This window comes from Lissotriton vulgaris, chromosome 12 (assembly GCF_964263255.1).
Source record: "Lissotriton vulgaris chromosome 12, aLisVul1.2, whole genome shotgun sequence".
NCBI lineage: Eukaryota > Metazoa > Chordata > Amphibia > Caudata > Salamandridae > Lissotriton > Lissotriton vulgaris.
In genome coordinates this window covers 623,928,123-623,955,962 of record NC_141700.1, presented here as the reverse complement: position 1 = coordinate 623,955,962, position 27,840 = coordinate 623,928,123, and the positions used below count along the sequence as shown (strand labels likewise).

The 27,840-nt window shown below is 45.9% G+C and overlaps 1 protein-coding gene across 1 annotated transcript in view; it reads left to right on the top strand.

The window, feature by feature from the left end:
• VPS4A (vacuolar protein sorting 4 homolog A) overlaps window positions 1-27,840 on the top strand; it is a 194,372-nt gene that overhangs the window by 65,639 nt on the left and 100,893 nt on the right. Inside the window, exons 5-7 of the mRNA XM_086945767.1 lie at window positions 16,230-16,349; window positions 17,319-17,475; window positions 19,477-19,625. Of these exons, the coding sequence (XP_086801893.1) occupies window positions 16,230-16,349; window positions 17,319-17,475; window positions 19,477-19,625 (426 nt within the window). The remainder of the gene's footprint in view (window positions 1-16,229; window positions 16,350-17,318; window positions 17,476-19,476; window positions 19,626-27,840) is intronic.

Here is a 27,840-nt window from a genome sequence, read left to right as displayed (position 1 = left end):
GGACAGCCATCTCATTTACCAAGTATTCTTCCAGAGACCTATTTTCGTGATTTCTAACATCACCACTTTACTGCTCTTTACAAATGGGCCAAACAGTCTCTGTAGAGTCATTGCATCCTTATCAACAACTACAGTGTCCATTCCCGTTCACAGGAATCTGTTTTTATCACCAATGCGTTCCACAGTGCTTGCAGTCACTGCTTCTTCACCAAACCTTCCCCAAATCCTCTCAGCTCTGCTTCATCACCAAATTTTCCCCAGTATTCTTCGGTACCTTCTTCATCACCACGTCTTCCCTAAATCTTAACTACCTGTGCTTCATCACTAAATCTGCCACCGGATCTTACATCCCAATTCAATTCCTTGTAACATCTGCTTGTTATCACCAAATGTTTCCTAATTCCATGTAGACTTCACCACCAAATCCTCAAAATCAAATCTTCATCACAGAATCGCCCCCGAATGCATTCGGCCTCTGCTTTATGACTAAATGTATCTAGATTCCTTGCTTAATCAGAAAAAAGATCTCCAGCCCCAGTTCCCTCCAGTCATTGCTTCATCACAAAACCTTCTGGAAATTTCTGCAGTTACTGTAGCTCATTAACAAATCTTCTCTTACTTAAAGTTGCTGCTTCATCAGTAACCCCTACCCAGTTGCCTACAGCGCTTATTTAACCACAAACCACCATCCAGTGGCTGCCTACTCACTGAACAGGCTTCCTGCCCTTTGATATGCTGACCAGGGCCTCTCCAGCCAGTGGCGTTGTCTGCCCCCATTAACCAAGCCCCACTTTTGGTGGCAAGCTTGGCCGGAAAATTAGTAGTCAGGAGATGTGTGTCCCCTCTCTGCCAGGACCACCCCTAAGGTGCCCCGGATGAGGTGACCACTTCCTTAGAAAATGCTCCATCTTGAAAGGGAAATTCCTACCCAATCAGGTTAGGAGGGTGCCTCCTCCCCAAAGGGAGTGGACATTCAAAGGATGTAGTCACCCTAAAGGCATGTAGCTCATTAGCTACCAACTGCCACTACCTGTAACACCTCTAAATTCAGTTTTCAGGGGCACCCCTGAACCTTGATCCTCAAATTCCTACAACCTAAGAAGAAGACAGACGAAGAGGACCCTGTGCAGCACAGCAAGAAGAAACCCACTGTTTTGACCCCAGCCCTACAGGCCAGTGTCTCCTGCTTTGCGAGCCTGCAAAGAAGCCAACACATGTCCCATGGCCAGCGACTTCCAAGAACCCCAGGAAGACTGCCACTCTGCGGATCTCTGTCCCAAGCTCACTCTGCCTCTGATGCCTACGGCCTGAGTCTGAGCGGCTTACCTGCCCAGTAATGTCTTCCCAGCGATGCAGATTCCACTCCATCAGTGCCAGACCTCCCCTGTACCACACGAAGTCGCCTGTAGTCTCAACACGAAGGATCCCCCATGACTGGCTCCACTCAAGAAAATCCTATACCAAAAGGTACCCCTGCATCCTAAGCCCTCCGACCTTGGAGAGCTAAACGACGGTGCCTCGACCTTTCCCGAAACTTCAACTTAGCTGTGTAGCCGGTGGTAGTCTTCATCCAGCCTCCTGGTCGAGCCTGCAGCCTCTTTGTGCGATCGAGATTCCCCATTGAAGCACATTGGGTGCCCAATGCTGAATTTGCACCCGGCCGCCCCTGTGCTGCTGGTGGCGTAGCTTTGGTGCTGCCCTGTGCCTCCCGTGCTAATCTTAACCCCGGGGCCTGTGCCCTGATACCACAGGTACCTACCAACAAACCGTACCTCTCCGAGATGCCCCAGTCCCGATTAATTTACACTGGGCCACGTGACCCCGTGCACCCAGCCGCCCTGCGCTGCTGGTGGTGCAGTACTTACCTTAAACTGAACCTTGCCTAATGTCCGTCTAAATCCCCGAAGCCTGTGAGAGTAAGGCGTGTACTTACCTGTTAATGCATATAACTATTTTCCTCCCAAAGGATTGCTTTGCATTTACAAATCTACTGTCTATCTATTTCCATTTCAAAGTTATACTGTTCTAACCTAATTCCACCAAAGCATTTCTAATACGGTAAAGCATTTACTAAAGCCTTGCAAAACAATCATTACTGCATTTGAAAAGTATTACTGCTTTTGAAACTGTTACCTGCAACTGAGTTCCTCTTCGTTCAGAAATAAAATAACAAAGTATAACTTTGTATATAAACAATTGGTCTGGATTCAGTCTTTGAGTGTGTTTAATAATTTCTTGCCTGAGTGTGTACAACAAGTGCTTAACATAGCCCTCTGATAAGCCTAACTGTTCGACTACACTACCAACAATAGAGCTTTTAGTATTCTCTACTTAAGCATCTGGGGATCCACTGGACTCTGTGCACACTATACCTTACTTTGGTATTGTATATAATGAGCCAGCTTCCTACATTGGTTAATCAGGGGTGGTGTCTATGACTTGGCGTTTGTTGGACTAATTAGTCAACACCTGAGCACACGACTACAATCAAAAATTGCCTTTAGATCCATTGTATTTTTGAATTTACATTATTTCAAAATTTTTAAACGTTTTGTCAGGGCCTTGGGTAAGTCCCTTTAATATTTTATAAATGTAAAACTTACTGTGGTTAGGGGTAACAGTGCTTAGAAATGTGTGTTTGTCCTTTCGTAATGTCCCCAACTATTAGTAAAATAATGGATGCAGGTGATGGCACTCGCCCTCCCCCCTTACCTTTGCTTAGTTGGCAGGAGCTAAGGACCCTCTGCAAACTTTTTAGTTCTAATCCTACCAAGGTCAATCATCTACTTAGAGAAGATGTGGCCACTGTGCACATCTTCCCAAAAGTATTGGTTAGGGGGCCTAGCTCCCAGAAAATATTGGTCAGGTACCATAGATAGCATTGAGGACAGCCTCAATGAAGAGGACATACTTTTAGAAAGGTTGTTCAAAAGACTAGCCCTGGGAATAGACTCCTGGATTTGAAAAAGAGAATGCAGATATGGGTGTTCCGCCCATAGATGGTGGCAGCAACTTAATACCTAGGGACCGAGAGAATTCTTGCGACCCTAAAATCCCGAAAGGGATTGTCCCCAAATATGAGGACGGTGATGCCTTCACCAAATGGTTCACAGCCTTTGAGAGGGCCTGTGGAATGACAAAAGTCACACTAGGGAGCATTACTTTGGGAACTGTTCACTGGTAATTGCAGGGACAGACTTACTGGGGTAGATGCGGAGTCCTATGACCTCATGAATGTCACCATGATTGAGGGCTTTGGATCCACCACGGAGGAATATAGAATTAGATTCAGGGGGCTCGCAAAACCTTGAGTCAGTCTTGGATTGACTTTATAGACGACTCAGTAAAAACACCAGATGGTTGGTTAACTGGAAGTGCTGCGCATGATTATGTTGGATTTTAATATCTATTTATGAAAGTACACATTTTAAATAATTGCACTAATGAAAAGTTGCATCAGTATCTGGAAGACCTAGGTCTAATTTCACCCCAAGAATTGGGAAAGAAGGTAGACTACTGGGTCAAGACTAGGGTCACCAAGACAACCACTGGGGGTGACTAAAATAAAGGGGTTACAAAACATCCCCAGGGAAAAGGGGATGATTCCCCCCCCCCTTCCTCCCCACCCAAGGATAAAAACCAAGAGTCTTCTAAGGGCCCCCAAAACCTGGTCAGGAGGGGGAGCCCAAGACCTCTTCACAGCCCAGCAGTGGGTACAAAGGTTAAAAATAATTGATCCCTTAAAGGCGTGGTGTATGAACTGTAATTAGGTGGGACGCCGAACTGGAGACGCTGCATGTCTTACCAAAAGTGCCCCTAGTACTCCTCCAGGTAGCACTGGTGTGGTAAGTCTCCAAAGGAGGTCAAAAGTGTCCCCAGAACAAATCATGCTTCACACTGAAGCTGTTCTGATCTCAGAGGCCACTAACTTAAAAAAGTAACAGCAGTTCCCTTGACTAATGGGACTAGAGTGGATACCCTGAGGGATACAGGAGCCAGTGTCACCATGGTGAAAGATACACTGGTCTCCCCAGGACGATATCAGGCTGGAAAAACCTATTCAGTCACCAACGCTGATAGTGACACTATAGTCCATCCCATGGCTATGGTGCCATTAGAGTGGGGAGGGGTTACAGGCCTGAAAAGATAGTGGTCTCAACAAAACTTCCAGTTGCCTGTCTGCTTGGAAATGATCTGGATACCTCAGCATGGGCTGATCAAGAGCTAAAAGTCTAAGCAGCCATACTGGAAATCCTTGAGATCGTGTGTGTGAAAAAGAAGGTTTGGAGCCTGGGAGAATGGCCCAACCTTCCAAGAGGAAAGTTAAGAAGACCGGGGCACCAGCTTCTGTAAAGCAAAAAGCTCAGGACCCCTCTCCTCAAGGAGAGGATTTGTCACTCCAGGAGGGAACTTGAACCTTACCAGGTTGAGCTGCTAGGCCCAGCTGTGCCTTGGACAGAGGACCTGTCCAACTCTTGAAAGCCTGTGACAGCAAGATGCTGCACAGGAACAGGGAGAGGTCTGTGGTTCCCACAGGACCTATTGGGAGGATGGATTTCTTCACACTGAGGCCAGAGACCCCAAACCTGGTGCCAATAGGAGAGTGGTAGTGCCTCAGGCGTAATTCCTTTTCACATTGGCCCATGACATCTCTCAGCTGGGCATCTTGGCCAGACCAAAACTCAGAGGAGGCTTGTCGGCCACTTCTACTGACCAAATACGTCAGAGAATGTGAAGGAGTTTGTCAGCTCCTGTGTCACCTGCCAATCCAGTGGCTAGACAGGTGGACACCCAAAGGACCCCTTAATTCCACTACCAGTGGTTGGGTTTCCCTTTGAAAGGGTTGGTGCGGATGTAGTGGGTCCACTGGAACCACCCACATCATCAGGAAACAAATATTTACTGGTAGTAGCGGATCATGCTACCAGGTGTCCTGAGGCAATTCCCCTTTGAACTACTATAGCCGCCGCAGTAGCCAAAACACTTATTAGTATCTTTATCAGGGAAGGGTTTCGTAAGGAGGTGGTGTCAGTCAGAGGTACCAACTTCAGTTTACATACCAGAAACACTAGTGGAATGAGTGTGGAGTGAACTATAAGTTCAGTACACCTTATCACCCACAAACTTATGGCCTTGTTGAAAGTTTCAACAAGACACTGAAAGTCATGATCATGGGATTCCCTGAAAAGATCAAAAAGAGATGGGATGTTCTATCCTGATCCTTGTCAATGACCATCAGCATGGTCACATTAGCCCCATCACAAAAACGTTTGAGGCAATTCATATGGATCACCCAATTTGGGTGTCCTGCTAGTGCCCGGATCTACCAAGTAGGTGGCCTCACTTTTCTTTTCCAGGATGTGGTAAGGGCCACTCCATTTGTCCCGGTGAGCCCTGTGTGCCATGGGCTCCAAACCTCACACCTTCTGCCCTGGGTGGCACTCCACCAGTGCAGCCTTTTGGTCATACCAGAGCTTCTGAAGCTCTTGGCTGGCCTCAAGATTTGCAGAAGCTTTTTCCATGCAATTTGCCATTCTAGAACATAGACCTACTAAATAGTCCACACTATCCTGTTTAGGTTCTTGGAGAGGCTTCTCCCAACCTTCCTTCACAAGACAAAGTGGTCCCCTAACAGGAAGGCCAAACAGACATTCAGGTTAACGCCGTCTCCTCCTCCTGCTACAACACCCTCTACAAGTGGATCCCGACCGAAACAAGAAGAACGGTGACACAGGCCCTTGTCAGCAGCAGACTGGACTATGGCCACGCACTCTATGCGGGAATCCCAGCCAAGCACATACAACTACAACGCATCCAAAACGCCTCCGCCCGACTGATCGTCAACGTCTCCTGCTGCAACCACATCACCCCCCCACCTGAGAGACCTACACTGGCTCCCTGTCGACAAGAGGACCATCTTCAAGCTCCTCACCCACGCACACAAAGCACTCCACAACACTGAACCAGCCTACCTGAACAGCAGACTCAGCTTCCATACCCCCACCCGCCATCTCCGCTCCTCCAGCCTCGCCCTCGCTGCTGTTCCCCGCATCCAACGGACGACCTCAGGCGGCAGATCCTTCTCCTACCTCACCGCCAAGACCTGGAACACCCTCCCTACCCACATACGGCAGACCCAAGACCTACTCACCTTCAGAAGGCTCCTCAAGACCTGGCTCTTCGAGCAGTAGCAGCACCCCCCCTCCCCTCAGCGCGTTGGGACGCTCAAGGGTAAGTAGCGCGCTTTACAAGTACTCTGATCGATTGATTGATTGATTGCTTGATTGAAAGACAGCATTCTCCACACCTGATGGGAATTATCAGTTTACTGTTATGCCTTTTGATTTTAGGAATTGCCCTGACCCCTTCCAAAGGTTGGTGAATCAAGTCCCTCCGGGGTTAGGAGAACTTTGCTGCAGCAGATCTTGACAATATTGCTGTCTTTATCTCCTCCTGGCAGGACCACCTGGTCACCTGAGGAAGGTTTTACAGGCCCTGCAATCTGCAGGCCTAAAGATCAAGGCATCCAAGTGCCAGATAGGGCAGGGAACTGTTGTATACTTGGGCCACCTTGTAGGTGGACGCCAAGTGCATCCATTACATCCCAAGACTAGGAAGCTCCAACCACCCAGACCCAAGTCAGGGAATTCCTTGACTTGACTGGGTATTACAGGAGGTTTGTGAAGGGGTATGGATACATTTTGAAACCCCTCACAGACCTTACCTTCAAGAAAGTTAACTGGACAGTTAGTTGTCAAAACGCTTTTGATACCCTGAAAGAAGCAGTGTGCTTAGCACCAATCCTCAAAGCTCCAGATTACTTAAAGCAGTTCATTGTGCAAACTGATGCCCCTGAGCTAGGGTTAGGAGCGGTCCTATCCGAGAACTACGATGATGGCCAAGACCAGCCTGTTGCTTTTATTACTCCCCAGGGAACAGCGTTGGAGTACCATTAAGAGGGAGGCTTTTGCTGTGCTTTGGTCCCTGAAGAAGTTGAGATAGTACCTGTTTGGTACTCATTTTCTGATTCAGACTGACTACAGACCTCTCAGATGGCTTACACAGATGAAAGGTGAGAACCCAAATCTTTTGAGGTGGTCCATGTCCCTGCAGCGAATTGACTTTACAGTGAAACACAGACCTGAGACTGCCGATGCCAATGCAGATAGACTTTCCAGTTTCTTCCACTTAGACAATGAAGACTCTCTTGAGAAAGATTAGTCCTAACCTCCTTTGTTTGGGGGGTGGTGGGAGAACGGGGGTAGAAAAATGCCTCTTTTTGTATAGTTCCCCCCTCACTTTTTGCCTGATCTCTGATGCACTTTGACTGGGTGTGCCCTAGGTCCCTGTCACTCAGTTTCCCATGGAGTGAGTTCTTTTCCAAAACTGAACGTTTGTTTACACAATTGGCACACCTCTGGGCCATATACAAGTCCCTTGTAACATGTACCACTGGTACAAAGGGCCTTGTGACCAGAGAAGGCCCCTGAGGGCTGCAGTATGTATTGTCACCCTCAGGGAGCCCTCACCTCAATACACTGCCATTGCAGGCTGCGTGTTTGGTGCAGACAAAACTAAAGAGTCAACATGGCACACATCCCTGTGTACCATGCCACAAACACTGCCTCTGTAATAGGTAAGCCACCCCTCTAGCAGGCCTCACAGCCCTAAGGCATGGTGCACTATACCTTAGTTGAATGCATAGCTGCATGAGCAATATGCCCCTACAGTGTCTGTGCCATTCACAGACATTGTAAGTGCAGTGTAGCTATATTGAGTACATGGACTGGGAGATTGTCATTACTAACTTCTCAGCTCAATAAACCCCCACTGAAGCCAGTGTTGGATTTATTGAAAAATGTGCTCAGAGTGCATCTTACAGATGCCCCCGGAAAAACTACTAACTCCCTCATGTCCAGCTGGCTGGTCTGCACCAGCCTGCCACACACACACGTTTCTGAGCCACTGAGGTGGAAGCCCTTGTGCTTTCGTGACTCTGGAACAAAGCCTGCTTGGGGTGGAGGTGTTATCACCTACCTCTACAGAGTAACAGCATTCAGGACAGTGAGCCTCAAAGGCTTTTTGCCCTTTGATATCCTGACCAGGGCCTCTCCAGCCAGTGGAGTTGCCCGCCCCCATGACAAACCCTTTTGGTGGCAAGGTCGGCAGGAAAATTAGTAGTCAAGAGAGGTCTGTCCCCCTCCCTGCCAGGACAACCCCTAAGGTGTCCTGAAGCGAGGTGACCTGACCTCCCACCCCTTAGAAAATCATCCATCTTGAATGGAAGGGTTCTCCCCAGTCAGGTTAACGGGGTGCCCCCTGCCAAAGGGAGGGGACATTCAAAGGGTGTAGTCACCCTATCCCATTGGCTACCAGCTGCCAGTGCCTGTAATGCCCCTAAATTCAGTATTTAGGGGCACCCCTGAACCTTGATCCTCAGATTCCTGCAACCTAAGAAGAGTATGGCCGAGGAAGATGCCATGCAGCGCAGCAAGAAGACACCCACCGCCATGGCCCCCAGCCCTACCGGCTGGTCTCCTGCTTCATGAGCCTGCAAAGATGACGACGCCTGTCCCATGACCAGCGACTGACAAAGAACTCCAGGAAGACTGCCATTCTTCAATAAAGACCAAAATCTCCAGAGGACAGCAGCCCTATCCAGAAAAACCTCCAACTTCAAGGACTCCAGATGCAGACTGATCTGGGACTCCTGCCCTCTGTGCACCAGACACCCACGGCCCGAGTTTGAGAGGCTTACCTGTCCAGTGAGGTCTCCCCAGCGATCCAGACCTCCCAAAGTCGCCTACAGTCTCCACACGAAGGGTCTCCCCTACTGCGACCGACTCCGTTCTAAAAAAAACAACACCAAAAGGTACCTCTGCATCCTCATCCCTCTGGCCTTGGGGAGCCCAACCGATAGTGCCTCAACCTTCCCCTATACTCCAGCTTACCTACCTAGCGCGTTGTCGCCTTCATGCAGCCTTCTGATCTGAGCCTGCAGCCTCTATGTGCGACCGAGATAGCCCATTGAAATGCATTAGGCACCCAATGCTGAATTTGCACCCTGCAGCTGACTGCCATTGTGCTGCTGGTGGTGTAGCTTTGGAGCTGCCTTGTGGCCCGTGCTTATCTTAACCCCCAGGGCCTGTGCCCTGAAACCGTGGGTACCTACCTGCAAACTGTACCTCTCCGAGGTGTCCTCAGCCTCTATTGATTTACATGGGGCCCTGTGAACGCTGCACCCGCCACGCCAGCGCCATACACGTTTTTTCACATTTATTATCATCAATCTATACTAATAGTCCACACCACCCCACTTCATCTGAGATCTCCGGCGGGTACCTGTCGAGCATTGCAGCTCTGGCCCGACGAGGAGCTAGCCCAGTGATGAAGCATGACACCCAGTTGGGTGTGTGAGGGCTCTTGCTTCTATTGTAGAACGTTCTCATTTTGACAAACCCATTCCTAGATACACCTTCCCCTATTTCTTTCTTAGGAACTGCATACTCTTTTTGGATTAGTAGATTTCTTGGGGAGAGATCTGCTGTCCAAGGGAATTCGGGTCTTTATTAGCGGTCAGGTAGTCATCCTCTGGGTCTGAACGTCGCTGGCTGCAGGACAAGCATCGTCTTCTTTTGCAGGGTCTTTCAAGCTGAAAACAGGCTGATAGGATAGGTGCCAAGTGAGTTGGCTTCTTCTGGCATCGCCGCATGGTGTCTTCCTCGTCCTTCTTCTGAGATTGACAGGAACTAGTTTTAGGGTCTGGAAGGGCCACCTAAATATTGCATTTAGAGGCGTTTTAAGGGAGTGTCAGGTGGACCAATGGGCACCTTACCTGGGGTGACTACACCCTCAATTATGCCACCCTCCTGCGGGTGGAGGCATAATTCTAGCCCTGATTGTAGTCCTCTCGTCGTCAAGATGCCGGGGACTGAAAGGTGTACTTCACCTTGCCTCATTCACCTTAGAGGTGGAGTGGGCAAATGTGTGCACACCTCCTATCCTTCCTAGCTTTTTTTGCCTGTTTATCCATCCAAAATGTGGTTGTAAACCAGGGACTGCCATCTGCTGCTAGTAGCAGAGGCTGGGGTTGCATTACAAAGGCAGCAGGCCTTTGAAGCTTCCCTCTTGAGCACTGTGCCCATCCTAGGGGAGGAGGTGTCACAAGTCCACCCAATTTTTGTTTCTGGTCTCAGAGAGACGAGCCTCTCGACACAGGGGTCCAGAAACATGTCTGGTGGCGGCAAACTGCCTAAAGCCAGTCTGTAGCCACACCAGATTTTGTAGGTTTTTTGGGGGCACCTCTGAGATGCCCTCTGAGTACGTGTTTCAATAAATCCCACACTGGGATCAGTGTGGGTTTATTGAGAGGAGTAGTTTGGTACCAAACACTCATGGATTCAGAGAAGCCATCATGGTTCTGGGGAGCTCAAGTTGTCTCATTTCTCGTTGTCTTTATGGCTTACCTACCACTTACAATATCCAAGAATATTTTACGGGCATATCTGCTCCTGCAGATATGCCCACACCTGTGGTATAGTGCGCCCTGCCTTAGGGCTGTAAGGCGTGCTAGAGGGGCGACTTACCCATACCTTAGGCATTGCTAGTTGGCATGAGACACAGGCAGTGTGCCATGTCGACTTTGTTGTTTTGTCTGCATCAGGCCATGCATGCTGCAGAGGGAGTCTGCATGGTTTAGGCGATGAGTCCCTATGGGACCATCTTCATTTCCAGTGCCGGAGTCTGCATGGTTAAGGTGATGAGTCCCTATGGGACCATCTTCATTTCCAGTGCCCTGGGTAACCTGGTACCAATTACTAGGGACTTATAGGGACCTGAAGGGCAAATTGTTGAACAGTTTTAGGGAAAGAACACTGGTACTGGGAACCTCGACAGCAGGGACCCTTTATTCTACAATCAAAGTTGCATTAAAAGCTAGGCAACAAGTGTGGAACCCCATCTTCTCACAGCAAAACACTTTTTTCATCTCACCACAGAACACCTGGAACTGGCTTGAAGGATCGGAAAAAAACTCATAGGACAGGCACACTTGTGGAGGATCAGAAAGAAATGCGTAGGACAGGAAAACTTGTGGAGGAGACGAATGAATCACATTAGGAGAAACTGATGGAAATTCATAGTGTGTGCAGTTCAGATGGAGTTGGAGAAGGTTGAGGATATCCAGTGGGAGAATCCTTTTTAGGTGGATGGGACACAGATACAAGAGTCTGAGCACACTGCTGTATAGATAACTAGATGCAAGCACCATGTGGTAGTTAGCCGATGGACTTAGGGATTTGTTTGATGTGCAAAGGGGTTGACGGGTTGGGTGACTGCTTGGTCACCTTTCTCCTCCTCCTCCTCTTAAACCCGGTTAGTTTTTGTTGTGGGCTGTGCTACCCACACACGTTCACATAGCATTACTGTGTGGACATATTAGCTCATCGATAACCTGTGGTTGGCCAAACTGTGTTAAGAACTTAGTTTCAAACATCTACCTCATCTGTCCGCTAGCCTCCTCAGGCGGGGAACTATTTTACAGTTGGTGCTAAGCATGTGTATCTACAGCTACACATGCTACAAACAAAAAATGTTACCTTAACCTGTAATATCCAAAAAAGAAACTAAAAACAACGCGGAGGATTCAAATTCTGGAAGAGAAATAAGATTAATCCTAAATTACAGCAGGGAATCCAAACAAATCATAAACATCTTAAGAAAAAACTGGAAATTATTACATCTTGACCAGACCATTGGAAAAATAATGGGCAAGCACCCGTTGGTCACGTTCAGGAGAGCAAGGAATCTAAAAGACAGACTAATCCAGAGTCACCATCAAGACCACACGAAAAGGAAAAAAGGAATCCAATGGCTTAATACCAAAGGATTTATAAAATGTCAACATTGCAAAGTTTGCCAGATTGCGGTAAATACAAAGGAAGTGATGTTACCTAACAAAAAGATGTGGCAAATAAAACAATTGATCGACTGCATGAGTACACATGTAGTATATATAATTGAGTGCCCATGTTCGCTCAAATATATCGGAAGCACCAAAAAGGAATTCAAAAAACGCATCCTGGAACATATAAGAGCAGCTATAAATAAAGACAGAAGTAATGCAGTCACCAAACATATGGAGGTGGCACACAACAGTGATTGGAAACTGCTGAAAACGTATGCACTTGAATGTATATTGCCACACGAAAGGGGTGGAGATCAGGAACGACAACTATGATGCAGGGAATCTAGACAGATCCTGAATTTTCGAACAATGACCCCTTGGGGATTAAACCAGAGCGAAGAACTTTAGGTACATTTATAAGATATGGATGGAGTGTTGTGTCTGACATGAAGATGATCCTTTGTTCAAAATAGAGAAAGCAACAAAAACAAAAAACTTTTTGAAAAATTGTAATGTAGATTTAAAGGGCATAAATTGGTTTACATTGGTATGAGACACATTATGAATTTATGTCAAACAGTTAAATTGACATTTTGAGCGGGTGATATAAGCGGTCAACGTAATTGTTTATAAGTGCTATGAATAAATGTGTGGGGTATCCTAAATGAATTTATAACAATCAGAAATTGAACGGAGAAATATTATAAAGCGTGGTGTATGCCCACTAGAGGGCTTTAATATAGATATAATGTTTTGATAGTTCTGCAGAGGTTGCATTAATTAATTTGCCCACTAGAGGGCTAGAATACATGACGCTTTCTGGGTTAACAAATGTAAATTAACCGATTTGGTTTAATTGGAATACCTCACATGAAGGGGAGTAATAATTATGTATATACATATACGTTATGCAGGAAGATGACTATCACCCTTAATATTGTTTAACCTGTATCGTGTAATCATACCAAATGCAAAGTAACAATCTATGAATTGAAAAACTACATTTCCCATCTCGCTTCCTGTTAACAAACAGGAAGTGAGATCAGAATCTTTGGCGGGTCCCTCGAAATATAGGAGGAGTATGTACATTGCCTAATTGACCGTGAACAAGCGACTGCTGTTGCGAAACGCGTTGGTTTGTACTTATGCTGGAGTATTGACAAAAGGAATAATGAACTGGGAAAGTAACCTGTTCCGTGAGTGCCGACTCATTCTCTTGGTGAAAGGGATTCGTGTAAAATAAATTGGAAGCGGGGCTCTGCTTTGGAGTCACGGCACCGGTGGAGAGAGCGCCATAGGATTGCAAAACCGAGCCAAATTGGTGTGTATATATATATATATATATATATATATATATATATATATATCCAAAGTTAGTGTTGTGCTCTGAACCCCTGCCCCTTGCAGCGGAGGGCCTGGACGGGGTAGCCACTCCCCAGAAATCCAAAAAGAAATTCCACACGGTGAAGAAAGGAATGTCCAGGCCAGCTTTGCAGTTTAAAGAGCTTTAATGTTCAGCTCCTACCCAACGCGTTTCGAGGTAAAACCTCTTGATCACGAGCGTGAGTGTGAGTGATTCAATTGCTTAAGTATGGTCACATGACCTTCAGAGGACATAGTAAAAAGACTCGTGAGAAAATCACTTTTACATTTACAGGTATTCATGGCAATGCACAAATTAAAGGCAATAAATGGATAGCACGTTCCCAATCTTGGGAGGTACATACACATGAAAATAAGTAAAGAAAATTGAGCACGTTATCACGTATGGAAGTTGACACGTATGGGCGAGAATACGGGCGATGGCGGTTCAAAAGGTCTAAGATGTTGTCAGGTTCCTCATGGTATTAACTGCATGCCCACTGGGGCGTTAAAACGGACACATGAATACACCCCTGGTTAACTGCCCACTTGGGCTGTACGGACCAACGTTTTGTTTATTATATGTGGCGATATGAGGTGAAGTTCGCCAGGCCCCCAGGCATACTAACATGAAAGTACCTGCAAAGGGGCAACATGCATTTGGGGTCACGTGAAGATAGGATGTGCATGATGATTTATTGCAATATCTTCTGAACATTTGTCATGTGTCGTGAACCTCCCTAGACTTGGAACATGGCATTTCAGTTGTGCGCTACCATACATGTGGCCCAGACTGAATAACACGATTCCGCCTGCCAGGCGCGCCGTTTATTTTGGGTCCATACTAAGAGAGGCTGAGCATGATGATTTAAAGCATTGTCTTCGTAACGATTTTTCTTTACTTATTTTCATGTGTATGTACCTCCCAAGATTGGGAACGTGCTATCCATTTATTGCCTTTAATTTGTGCATTGCCATGAATACCTGTAAATGTAAAAGTGATTTTCTCACGAGTCTTTTTACTATGTCCTCTGAAGGTCATGTGACCATACTTAAGCAATTGAATCACTCACACTCACGCTCGTGATCAAGAGGTTTTACCTCGAAACGCGTTGGGTAGGAGCTGAACATTAAAGCTCTTTAAACTGCAAAGCTGGCCTGGACATTCCTTTCTTCACCGTGTGGAATTTCTTTTTGGATATATATATATATATATCCTGTTTCCCTGAGTGTCTTCCCTCCGGCATCACCCGCTCGAAATGCACCACACAGCGGCATTCTGGTCTGTGTAGTCTGCGACCGGAGAACTGCACAGGTAAGCCGCATCATCAACAGGGGGTGGAGCGGGGTGTATTCAAATGAGACAGGACTGCACTCGTCACAACGGCAGAGGAAGCACATTTTGAGTGAGGCACTGAAGAAGGCAAGACACGCCGAAATGCATGCGCCCAACAAGAACCCTCAATAAAGCATTTATTTGAGTTCCTCTTCGGGTCACTGTTCTTTTCTTGTGGGAGGAGATAATATATATATTCTTACTGTACACACCACTCTCACCTTTCACCTACTCTGCGAAAAACAATCTAAAGGTGGGGTCGGTGCCCACATGCATTGTAGACTAACGGAGGAGTCACAGAGTAACCTGTGTCTTGAAGCTTCAATGAAGAAAATCATGTAATTTCCAAGCCCACCACTAGATGACAAACGTATGCGAATCCAGAATACTTCATGCTATTAGCAGATGCGTCCAGGGTAAGTAACATTTTCCTTGTGTCTATGGCTTTTAGACAGAGAGATTGGATTCCTAAATGTATAAGCACCTACTACATGAAGGTTCAAATGTGTTCCCTGGAGATCTGCTTACTATTCACCTGTATGTAACATCATGGCCTATTTGGGCATTACATTGTTGTCCTTAATCCTAATGTACAGAAAAAAAGTCACATGAGACAGTATGGGGTACAAATAAAGAGATGTAACTCATGGGAGCTTTATTACCCCGGTGGCTCTTCCTTGAGCCTTGCAAGATATGTCAGTTTTGCTAATTAGATGGATGCTGATATGGGCCTGTCACTGTTGGTGGGAGATAAGAGGGCCCCTCCTGTTTATCACACACTGTTACTCAGTTTGGAGGCTTTTACAGACTTATGCAAGTGTTCTCAAGGCTCCTGCCTTCTGTGAATCCTTCAGTTGTCCTTGTTATTTGTGTGTGCGCAACTGATTCTTGGGTCTCTTTCATTCCCTGGAAGCCTCGTAATCTGCATATCTCACTTCACCACTTTTGATAGGAATCGCAACATGGTCTTGCCTGTTTTGTTTGTTGCCTCCGGTTTGTTTGCCTTCTTCTCTTGGTTTGGTGAACCCTCAACAGGAACAGGCACGTTTCTTCCACACTAGGTGTCGCTCAAGTTGTTTGACTCAGATCAGTCAGTCTTGTTTTAAAAAATAAAATTATGATGCTGGATACAGACCTCTTCCAGTAACTTTTCAAGTTTGTGTCACCCTCATCAACCCGGCTCTTCAGGTCAGAGATTTGTGCAAAGCTTCTTGTTTATAGGGCTGATCTTTGGACCTCTAGAGAGGGCACAGAAAGAGCGCACTTGCCAGGTTTGGCACCTGGGCTTGTCTCATCTTCCAGCTTTTTTTTGATATTCTCTGTTTGTTTCATTACTATAGTTTACACTAGTAAGACTGAAATACTCACGGCATGCCATTATTTCCTTTCCTTCTGCACTAACACAAGTGAATGCATGAAAAGGGCCTGCTTGATTCTTGTTCTTCACTTCTCACTCTTCTTATCAAAGAGCACTATATCAATCAAAATGCTTCAGTTTGACATCGTCACCCATGATCTGCCTTAATCATGTGCCAGAATTATTACTAACAAGTACTGAATCTTGTTGTGTATACCCTAGAAGTCTGTCTGACTCATGTCTACATTTTGATTCTCATCCCATCCTAGGTGCAGTGGTAATGGAGAAGCCAAACGTGCGCTGGAATGATGTAGCTGGTCTCGAGGGAGCGAAGGAGGCACTGAAGGAAGCAGTTATTCTGCCAATTAAATTTCCTCACCTTTTCACAGGTCAGCACTCTGTGGTCAGAGCAACATAGTGGGTGGAAGTGTGTGTTCACAGAGGGAAGAAGTTGACTATATCAGTACAGAAGAATATATGTGTTCAGCCCAGCGGGTATAGAGAAAGCTGAATTATATACAACTTAGGGAAAAGTCTGGATAGTCTTCTCACAAAAGAGTAATTAAGAAGGATGGATGTTTATATTCCCAGAAATTGAGAAGTTGGTGGTTATTTAGCATAAAATGTTTGACCTGGGGTATCCAAAGTGTAAGATGTACAAGAGACATCTAGAGCATGGAATAGATCTAGAATAGCTTACTTGATATGCTGGATTTAGGATATCCAAAGCACGAGCTATGCCTAATGCTTCTAAGGTGCAAGACAGGCTGGAAGCATCCATATCGTTGGTAATGGCTACAAGTCTAGCAGTGTGTGCAGCACACCTACGGAGGTATGAGTTCACAAATTGATTCAGTCAGTAAGCTAACACTATATTGGTATGGACCACCTACCTGCATGCAGTTTACCGTGCTCCGGATCACTGTCTCCTCTGTAAATATTCATATTCTTCTCTATATATTATTGTACCTTAGTCTCTTTCACGTTATCTCAAATAGCGCCCAGATTCTGTTGTATTCTCTTCTGTGTCCTTAATGCATTGTATTTTACTCTACCCTTTAACCGTTTGTCGTTCAGTCTGACTCTCTAGCCCCCAAACACGTTTGTTCTCTTCACTCATTCTGGGTTTTATGCCTATAACCATTCCTGATAGTCTGTGTTTCCTACATCGTCCAAAAGAACTCGCAGGTTCAATCATTGGTGTCTTTTAATGTGTGAGATACCAGACGGAGTTTGTTCTTTTCAACTGCTGATGTACGTGTTGGCAACCCGCCACCCGTTATGAAACCCTTTGGTCTTTGTTTTGCTGCTAATGTGCTCTTCGTTGTGATGTTCACAATACACAATCTGTATTTCAGGTAAGCGCACCCCGTGGCGAGGGATTCTACTCTTTGGCCCACCAGGTACTGGGAAATCTTACCTGGCCAAAGCAGTTGCAACTGAGGCAAACAACTCCACGTTTTTTGCTGTCTCATCCTCTGACCTGATGTCCAAGTGGCTGGGAGAAAGTGAGAAGTAAGTAACCTGGGTAGGAAGAGTTTGAGGGTTCAAGGAAGCTGCAGTGTGAGTTGGAAGTGACTGGTGTGCTTTGATTGAAAGCTGCCAGTAGCTGGTGGTGTTTTTGTGCCCTGCCCGCAGTTGTGTATGTGCTACTGTGAGGCTAGATGAGTCAGAGGTGAATTGGTCGCAGAGGCTGTGAAGAAGCTGTACAAAATCCAAAAATTTTTGCTTTGTAATACGCAAACGGATCTCTAGCTTGGTATTAGCTAATAATGTGGGTCTTGTTTGTATAGGCTGATGTGTTCTTGCATCAGGAATAGGCTAATATACTGCCATGTATAATTAGACTGCAAATGATAGTTTTGGTTGCGTGTTTCTACAGAAAAAGTGCAGGGACCATCTTGGGCCAGCCTAGGCACCATGGTGACTAAGACTAAGGGGGGGGTTACAAAACAACCTGCCTAATGAATATTAATTTGGCTGGTTGCATTTTGTGATCCCTAATGACAGGCTGCGATTTGCAGGGATGGGGCGAGCTGCAAGAGACAGAAGACAACAATTTCAAGTCTTGCTTTCCCAAATGAGAAACATTTTGTTTGTTACAGTATTGCTTGTTCATCAAAGAGACAGGTGCTACTTAAAAAAAAATCCTATTCAGGAGCACGTCGAGTGGAGCAGGCTGTGGCCAAGGGGACAGCTTCCCCTTATTCATGTGGGATGGGTTGGTGGGGAGTAGAGATCCATGCCAGTGCCTACCAGTGCCTACTGCTTCTAATGCCATCCAACACTATTCCCAAGGAGGACGCTTACCTACAACATCCCCTTTGTGAATCGATTACTACACCAATTTAGGAGGTGTCAGCTTGTCAATGGTTTGTGACTGCTGCTGTTGTAACAAAACATTGACCTTTCTTTGTGACTTGCAAAGAGATGGGGAATGCCTCTTCATGCCCTGGTTGCTTGTGATATGCAAGGTGTTGCAAAACAACTAAAGCACTTGAAGTTTCAAATTCTTTGTATGATGCGGTCACACGTTTTGCTTTTTTGCAACACATCTGCCTGTGCCAGTCACCAAAAGTGTTCAGCCTTTTGTTTAAATCTGGCATTAGTAGTTGGGTAATTGTTCCCTGCTCCCATTATCACAATGTTACAATATTTGTGCCTTTTCTATCTTTTGATACATGATACTTTGAGAATGTTTCCACTTGTTCTGTCATTACTGGATCTTTAGATATAAAGGATCAGCCATTTTGGCAGTATGTCGCACAGTCCTGAGCATAGTGTCATGTACTGTTGACATTCAAGATCAGAACTTTGACAGTTATTCCATATTGGCCTGAGATAGTTTTATATTGCCTTTTTCATCACAGAGATGAAGATGTTTTAAGGACACTTTACATACGACCAAGTGGAATTACACTGATTATAGCTATTTATTGATGTATAGATTTTGAAAACAAACACTGTGTGGCATATATCAGTATGTGTGTGATTGCTCTGACCCTATCTACATATCCACTGTTAATATTCCTAAATGTAGTATTAAAAAACTGGTCAAAATAAATGTTTTACATGTGTTGTATGCCTGCTACAGAGTACGCCATTTCAAAATTCATATATCCTTTATTGATAAAGATTAATTCAGTTTAGTGGGTTAGATTAATTTGATAGCAACCTTCTGTCATTGTTCCCAAGTGTACCTTCCAGTTCTCCTTCAGGAGCGCTATACATACCTAAAATTGGCAAAAGAATCCATGTGAGTAGCAAAGGCTTCTTTGTTCATGCCGACATCACTTGAGGAACTTGCTTCCAGTGCCATTTTGCAATATCTTAAATTTAGAATGGCAAGTAAGATCTGACTCTCCACACTTTCCTGTTTCATAGCTGTCTTTGATCCAACGCAGCTCGGGTCGGCATGGATTGCATGAGGTCTGGCTTTGTGTAATTTCAATGTGGGGTGGTTTGTGGCTGCACATATAGAAGTGGCTATATACTAATGCTTGTCTTGTACTTCAGGCTTGTAAAGAATCTTTTTGAACTGGCGAGGCAGCATAAGCCCTCCATCATTTTTATTGATGAGGTAGATTCACTCTGTGGTTCTCGGAATGAGAATGAAAGTGAGGCAGCCCGACGGATCAAAACCGAGTTCCTGGTACAAATGCAAGGTAAGATAACAACTTTGCCCATTCTGGGTCGTTTTACTTTTTGTTATGGATTGGGTTTAGAGTAGTATGCTTGATCTTTGAAACACATGCTAATTCATTCCTTGGGTATACCCCATTCTCTAGTATTGGATGTTTCATAGTTTCACATGCTTGAATCATCCATGTCGAAGTGAGAGTCCCACGGTGCCATTATAAAAGCAGTAAACACAATAACCATAGGCTACAATGCAATGAGCAGTCAATGCAATAGCCTATCTGTATCATTTGTAAAAAAAAATAACCAAAGTTAATTAAGAACCAGTCAGACGTCAGAACCTGTAGAACACTCCCAAGATAGGCTGAATCCCTCAAATGTTCTATCTGCCGTCGTGTAACAGGGAGTCTCCCAGACTTCTGCTCAGTTTTCCCGTCATATTAGTGATATATATATCCTCTAGTATCCTGCTTATTATGTCGGATTCTTCTAAGAAAGGACTTTTCAGATTGTGTATTTCTTGCGTAAGAAGAGACTTTATGCAGAAGATCCCAATAAAGACACTATATACTGCTTGTACCCACAGCGTAGAGTTAAAGACTGCAAAGTTTATACAACCTTTTTAACCAAAGCCCTAAAAGACAGAAAAGGTAGGTTGCTGATTTGGTTACAGAGACCGAAAGCTAAATCTGATATTGTCTCAGAGGATGAGGATAGCACGACCTCTCACACCTCTCTGGAAAAGCATAAAAAGAGGGTAAGGCCACATGATTCTCCCGAAGGCCATAAATAAGCTTCCAAGAAGTCTTGTCATGACTCGGCTAGCTCCACACAAAAAGGAAAACTTTTATTTCCTACTGAGGAAAAATGTAATCCTTCAACTACCTCGGCCTTAAAACGTGAAAAATATTCTTCAGACTCCTCAACAGTGAAGATTCAGGTCACCAAACAATGCTCCTCATCGACGGCAGCGTCCTCGAGATCATAGTTGATGTAAAAGTCACCATTGGGGAGCATTTCCCCTCCTGGTCGACTCTCGTCGACAAAACCACAGTCGATGAAGGTTCCAGCGTCTAGTAAAGCTGCACCATTGACAACGGCTGAACTAACAATATCTATACTGTTGATGAAGATACCTTTACCGCCAACATGCTCCTCGTCGTCGACTTTGCCGTCGCCCACCACTTCCTCATCGTCAACCACCATGCAGTCGACGACTACAGTGCATCAATGGTATTAGCGGAGATAACCTCATCGTTGGTTCCCATCATGTCCTCGTCAGCGGCACAATCACCGTCAGTGGAACCATCGATCACGCCAACATCACATAAGATGAAAAGTCCTTCAACATTACCAGTTACTCCTCTTTGGACATAGTTGGCGAGCCGTTTTTTTCAGGATACCTCAATAGTAGCACCTTTCGCTTCCTAGTACTTTCTTGGAGAAGTCTCATGATGATGGTATGTTTGACCCTGCACATAGTCCATCCCAGCTTCACATGAAATATCAAGAGGATGATGTTGAGTGTGAGGTCTATTATCCACAGGTGTTTCATCACCAGCGTGGTACCGCCAAACCCCACAATATGTGGAACCTATTCATGAACCTATGGTTCACCTTCCTGTAGCATTGGTGCTGGATTTATAAGCCATGCTGCAGGATTACCATACTCGTTTCCCTTCACCTGCGGGAGCATCACCACCACCAGCATCTCCGCCTCTTATACCTCCGCCTACGCTTAGAATAACGCAGAGAACTCACATTGTTGTGCCACTGCAACAGGACATATTATCTCCTGATAAAGACAAGGATGAAGGAGAAACCCTAGCACTAGACCGGTTGGCAGTGAGTAGGAAGAATATATAATTTCCACACCTCTTCAAATTCTCAATCAGCGGACTCCCCGCCAGAAGACATAGGCGGTTTTCACGCTTTAATAGAAAGAACTGCTACTCTGTTTTAGCTCCAGATGACAGTCAAGCAGTCTGATTGCTTTCTTTATGATTTTAAAGCTCAGCCACGAAAGACAGTAAGGGCAATCCTGATAATTGATCATATTTGGGAGGAAGGCGTCAAAGTAATGAAAGAACCAGTTGCAGTAATTTCAATCCTTCCTAGGATTGATAAAAAAAATACAAGGCCCCTGAAAACGCACCAGCATGTTTGGTGGGACTTGGTGGGACATCCAAAGCCAGATTCAGTAATTACTCAAGCTGCGCAGCCCAGGTCAAGAAATCCTTCAGCCCTCATCACTGCACCACCGAATAAGGAGGGTGGGTGCCTGGATAATATAGGCAAAAGCTTCACTACCACCTCAGGCACTCCTGTGTGCGCAGACAATGCTCTGGCGATATTGAGGAGGTACAACTGCCTGATGTGGTCCGACATTGCACCTGTTTTTGATTCGTCTTCCAGAATATAAGAAGCTAGAGGTAAATAAGCTATTGCTAGAGGGAGAAAGATCCGCTTCAGAGTTCATCAATGCATCAATGGATGTAGCTTCCCTTGCCTTTCGTCATCTCGCTGGTGCGGCTGTCCTTAGACGGCAGGGTTGAATACCAAAATCCTGGACATGCCTTTAATTTTTTTTATTTTTTTCATTCTTTTTATTAAAACAAGGCATCAAACAAAGAGAGACACAATACAGATGAACCACATTATAATCTTCAGCACATTTGCAAAGTAAAAAGGGGGGTGGGGTGGGGGGGAGCAGAACCAAAGTACATACTCGTCAAAAGCTTCACGGGGATGAGGGAACTTCAAAGATTACATTTCTAGGTGGTACACAAATCTCTCCTCTATATCCATTCCATTGATTCCAAATTAAGGCCCATTTTCGGGGACGCCCTCTTGCCATGTGCACAGTTTTTTCTCGGAACATACTCTAGTCGAAGTCCTTTTTCTAGTTTTCGAGGTTGGGGGGTAACTCAGCACCCCATTGTTGGGCAATATTTCTTTTCGCTATCATATAGCCCAGTGTGGTCCACTGTGTCTGTGCATTGTTTAGATCAGTAGGTTCCCATATATTGAGCAGGCATCTCTGCGCCTCCGGCAGCAAAGAGACCCCCGTGACCTCCCGAATAGTATCATGGATCTTACCTCAATACTCAACTATATAACGGCATTCCCAAAGGATATGTAAGAAAGTACCCTCCAAGCCACATTTATGTCAACACAATCCATCTTCCGACATCCCCATCCGCACTTGGCGGGGGCCAGTGACACAGACCCTGTGTAAAATCTTTAACTGTACAAGTCGCAGCCTTGCAGGTATAGCAACCATTTTTGGAGAGGATACAACTGATTGCCAATCTTCATCATCCAATTCTATCCCATCTCTTGTCCACTTAACCCTTAGTTCCTTAAGTAGATCTGCCCTATTATTGATTAATTTCTTATAGATCAGGGAGATCGTCTTGTCGGGGAGATGGCCATCTAAGATTCTATCCTCAAGAGGCGATGCCTCCGGTAGCTCCTCCCCTAGAGGCAGAGCGGCCATTAATGAATGACGAATTTGCATATAGCAGAAATATTCCGCTTCTGACAGCTCAAATTCTATCTGCATTTCTTCTAATGATTTGATCCTCCCCTTGCCCCACATGTCCCCCGCAGTTGAAATTCCTATCAGATCCCATTTATCAAATCCCTTTGTGTTCCACAGCTTACCTAATCGTTCTGAATCAAAAAGTGGGGTTACAAGTGTCAGTTCGTCTTTCCACCCCAAGAGAGCACGTGGCATCATGCCAGATTTTCACGGCGTGTTTCATCGATCCCATCAGACCCAGCTTCACCGGCTTAGAATATAGTGCCCTATTATAATTACCCCCGGGAGGAGCCATTTGTCCATAGCGTACCCTGGATCAGCGACGGGCCCATATGTTGCATGATTAATAGCAGCCAGTTGGGAGGCCCAGTAATAACGCTTGATATCTGGGAGGGCAATACCTCCGTCAAACCACGGGAGCGTCAGCTTGGCTAACGCAATGCGAGGCCTCCCTTCCCATAACAGACTATGTTGTAGTCCCTCTACCTCACGGAAATAGCTTGCCGGCACTGCGTCCTAGGTATTTTGAAGGACATAGAGAAAGCGAGGCAGAGACATCATCTTAAAAAGGGCCTCTCGGCCCAACAAAGAGATCAGGAGCTTTCGCCAATGAGTGGAGTCGCTCCTAAGCCTCTGCAGAGGGGGGAGAAGATTTCCAACATATCTGGCTGTCGGGTCCAGAGAAACAGAAATACCAAGATATTTAAAACCACACGTATTGATCTGAATGGGACAATTCCTCGGAGGAACCTGGGCTTCCCCGCTGTGGACATACAAAAGAGATTCCCTCCAGTTAATGGAGAGTCCGGAGTTTTTGCGGAAAGAGGCGAGAACATCGCATACCACCATGAGGGATTTCCGAGGGGAGGCCAAATATAACAGAATATCATCCGCATATAGGGAAATCCGGTCTTCCCACTCAGGGGACCATCGTAATCCACAATTTGATGGCTCCCAGCGGATCCAAGCCGCCAGAGGTTCCAACGCCAGGGAGAAAAGGAGGGGGGAGAGGGGGCAACCCTGTCTCGTGCCCCGCTCCAGATGAAAGGCTGTCGAGACTCGCCCATTAACCACTACCTGGGCGAGTGGTTTAGCGTATAATAACCGCACCCAGCCGATAAAATCGATTCCGAATCCAAATTTAGCCAAGACCGCCCATAAATAGGACCATTCAACTGTATCAAAGGCCATTGTTGCATCAAGGGAGGCGATCACGGCCGGTTCCTGCAAAGTATGAGCTCTGGCTATCTCTCCATGTAACCTTCTTAAATTCAAGGCAGTATGAGGGATAAATCCCGATTGGTCCGGGTGGACCAACCCACCTATTACTTTTATTAGTCTATTAGAGAGGATTTTGGCCAGTATTTTGGGTTCCGCATTCAGCAAAGAAATAGGTCTAAACGAGGCACACTTATTCTTCGGTTTACCGTCCTTATGGATCACCACCACCGACGCCACTCTCTGGTCCCTAGTAAGGACTCCCTTCTCCCGTGTCTCAATAAACATACCCATAAGGTAGTAAGCTAGTCTATCAGGTCTGAGTTTGTACAGCTCAATTGGGAGTCGGTTTGGTCCCATTGCCTTGCCTGAGTTCAATGATCGAATAGCTTGAGCTATTTCATCAGTAGTCAGAGGACTATCCATGAAGTCACTATCCTCTGTAGATAAACAAGGAAGCTGTATATCACGAAGTAACAAATGTGAGTCTTCTGGTCGATCCAAGACGGAGGCATAAACAGTTTGGAAATACCTCGCAAAACTGTCCACTATATTTTGGGGATCAGTAAGCATTCGCCCCCGCCAGAGCCTTTATAAGGTCCTTACGGATTTTAGGATTTCGCATATACCATTGATTAATAGGGGCTATCCTACCTACTGAGTGCGATGTGACACAAACCCGAAGCCAAAGTGAGGACTGATCAGAAATGCCCCTAGAAAGATGAACCGCTTCGATAATATAGGATGCTTGTGCCGCTGGGACCAAACAATAATCTGAGGCTGCCATGTACACCTGAGTGGAAAGTGTATTGTTTCTTATCTGGGTGAAACAGTCTCCAGGTGTCTACCAATCCCATTGCATCCAAAAAATCGGGCAACCACCTCTGAGCGCGCCCTGTATCCCGTGGGGGATATCTATCCAATCTCCCCGAAACCACAGCGTTGAAATCCCCGCCTACAATCAAAAGCCCCACCGGTAACTCGAGTAACAATTTCCCTAAATCAAAGAATGAGGTAGACTGCAAACCCGGGGGGACATATGCCGACAAGAGGGTAAGAACATGCCCTTCCCATCTACCTGAGATCCCAACAAAATCTCCCTCTGTCGTCCGCCCACGTGGAATCTATCACTAAGGGGAGTGCCTTTCGAATCGGGATACCCGCCCCCCTAGACCCAGAGGTGAATCCTGCGTGTGCAACCAATTTGTATCCCATTCTATGCATAGCCATGCATGAGTTTCCAACTAAGTGCGTTTCTTGAAGCAGGACCACGTCCGGTGCATGACGCCTGAGGTATTGAAGAACCACACTACGCTTAATTTTGTCCCCCAGCCTATTCACATCCAACTTATATTCTTGAGTTCACTACCCCCATCGTTATAGGAAAAAGCAAAGTGATCATCTGGTGTCTGCTGCATGCTAATCAAATCCAATATACTGATGCCATCGGTAACACACAACATAGAAAAAATTAAACCAAATGCCAATAATGTGTCATACAATAATACAAGAATCTCTTCAACTCTTCTCCCCCCATCCCGCACCCTGCACCCCTGCATATCGCTTACGCGCATCCCCAACTAGCAGTGTGCCTGTCGCCCCCTCACACCCCAATACTAGGAGGGCCTACACTCGCCCGCCACCTTACCCCGCTCCTGCACTTCGTCGCTGCCACCCCATTTCATGTGCATATATAGCAGCACCTATGCGGACATAGCATATCTAGGGAGAACTTTACACACCCACTCCATTCCCGGATCACAACATAAGAAAATATAAACCCACTGTCCCCTTTTTAGGTCTCGCCTGTTGTCGATGCGCATGCGCATCGAGCAAAGCGAGACTATTGCGAGTTATCCACTCTTTATCCACACTGCAAGGAATCGTGGCGATTCCTTGCAGTGCACGATAAATTTAAGGTCAATGCGCATGCGCATTGAGCTTATGCGCATGCGCATTGACCTTAAAAGTCACGGGCGCGTGCACGTCCGTCTTTGTTTACCCCTCCGCCCCCTCCCGCCGTGTCGCATTTCTCCTCCCCCTCCCCTCTCTTCCTTTCGTCTTCCTGCCGTGTCGCACCTCTCCCCTCTCCGCCCCCTCCCCTGCCCGCCCCCTCCCGCCGTGTCGCATTTCTCCTCCCCCTCCCCTCTCTTCCTTGCGTCTTCCGGGCCGTGTCGCACCTCGCCTGCACGTTTTCGGCAAGGAACTTTGTCAGCGCTTGTCTCTTTTTGCCCACTGAAATAACCGTGTTTTATGTTCATCAGGCTACGTATGTGAGCGGAAAGAGCTGCTGGCAAATGGCTGCTGCAACATCAATGTGCCAAGTTCGCAGTTGCACAGCTGCAAGAGCTGCCTGCCAAATGGTTGTTGCAATGTATATGAGTACTGTGTCTCCTGCTGTCTTCAACCCAATAAGGTTTGTGGGCTCCCGGCTTTTGATTGTTTTTCCCCTTTTCAAGGAGTTAGCTTGAATTAACTTGTGAGCACCTCTGCTCTTTGCCAGCAGGTTAGGTTGGAACAACATCTGAACCGGACATTTGTCATTCAGGTAGGTTAGGACTGGTTATGGCAGACTCTTCAGTAGGTTAAGTTAAAAATGTGTGTTCTTCCGACCAGCCTCAAGAGAAAGTGAGTCTACCATAGTTCTCTTTTGTCATCTAAGGGATTACTTTAGAAACGTGTCTTGCTTTCTTTGTAACCGGCTAACTAGACCTGTGACTCTTTTATATATAAGATCTCACTGCACATAAGGAGAAAATCTCTTTTCTTTAAAATAAGGTTGGTGCAAACCCTTCTGCTGGCAATTATTAGTGTTCAGTTCTCTTCTCTTAATTGTTTTGTTTAAACAAAGTCTGATACAACACAGAGTAACTATTTCTCAATACCGACTAACGAATACTGAAAATTAATTTACGCCCGGGGAAAGTGGTGGCAGACCTCTCCGACTTACGTTTTCTCGATCTCCAGCTCCACTCAAGCTTCTGCTGCTACCTGTACTTCCCAGTAGGATAAACAGACAAAAGTCCGTGCGGTGCTGTCAATGCCGGTTCCGCTCATTGGCAATGACGGCATCCCAGAGCACTGAGCGTTGCCCTTTTGCAAAGAACCCTTTTTTTATCTACTTTATTTTCCATTAAATTCTGAATGGAAACTAGCCTTTTTGGTTCTTATTACCTCACTGTAATATATGCACTTTTTGTGAAGTGCCCCTCTTGTGTGAACATGTAAAGGATAGATTTTGGACTGAGAAGGACCCACATTTTAAAGGACGTTCAGTACCTGGACTGTGAATTTACCTGTAAAAAGCAAACTATAGGTTTTCTTAGAAACTGTTTTATGGTATTTTGTGGTCTTTCTCCAGGCACCAAGAGGCTTAAATTAATATGGCTGGGAGGACAGGTGCTTGCAGGTCGTGGACTAATAACCTTAGATGAGTTCGAGCTCCTCAGAGGGTTCATATTCATTCCTACAGAACAAAG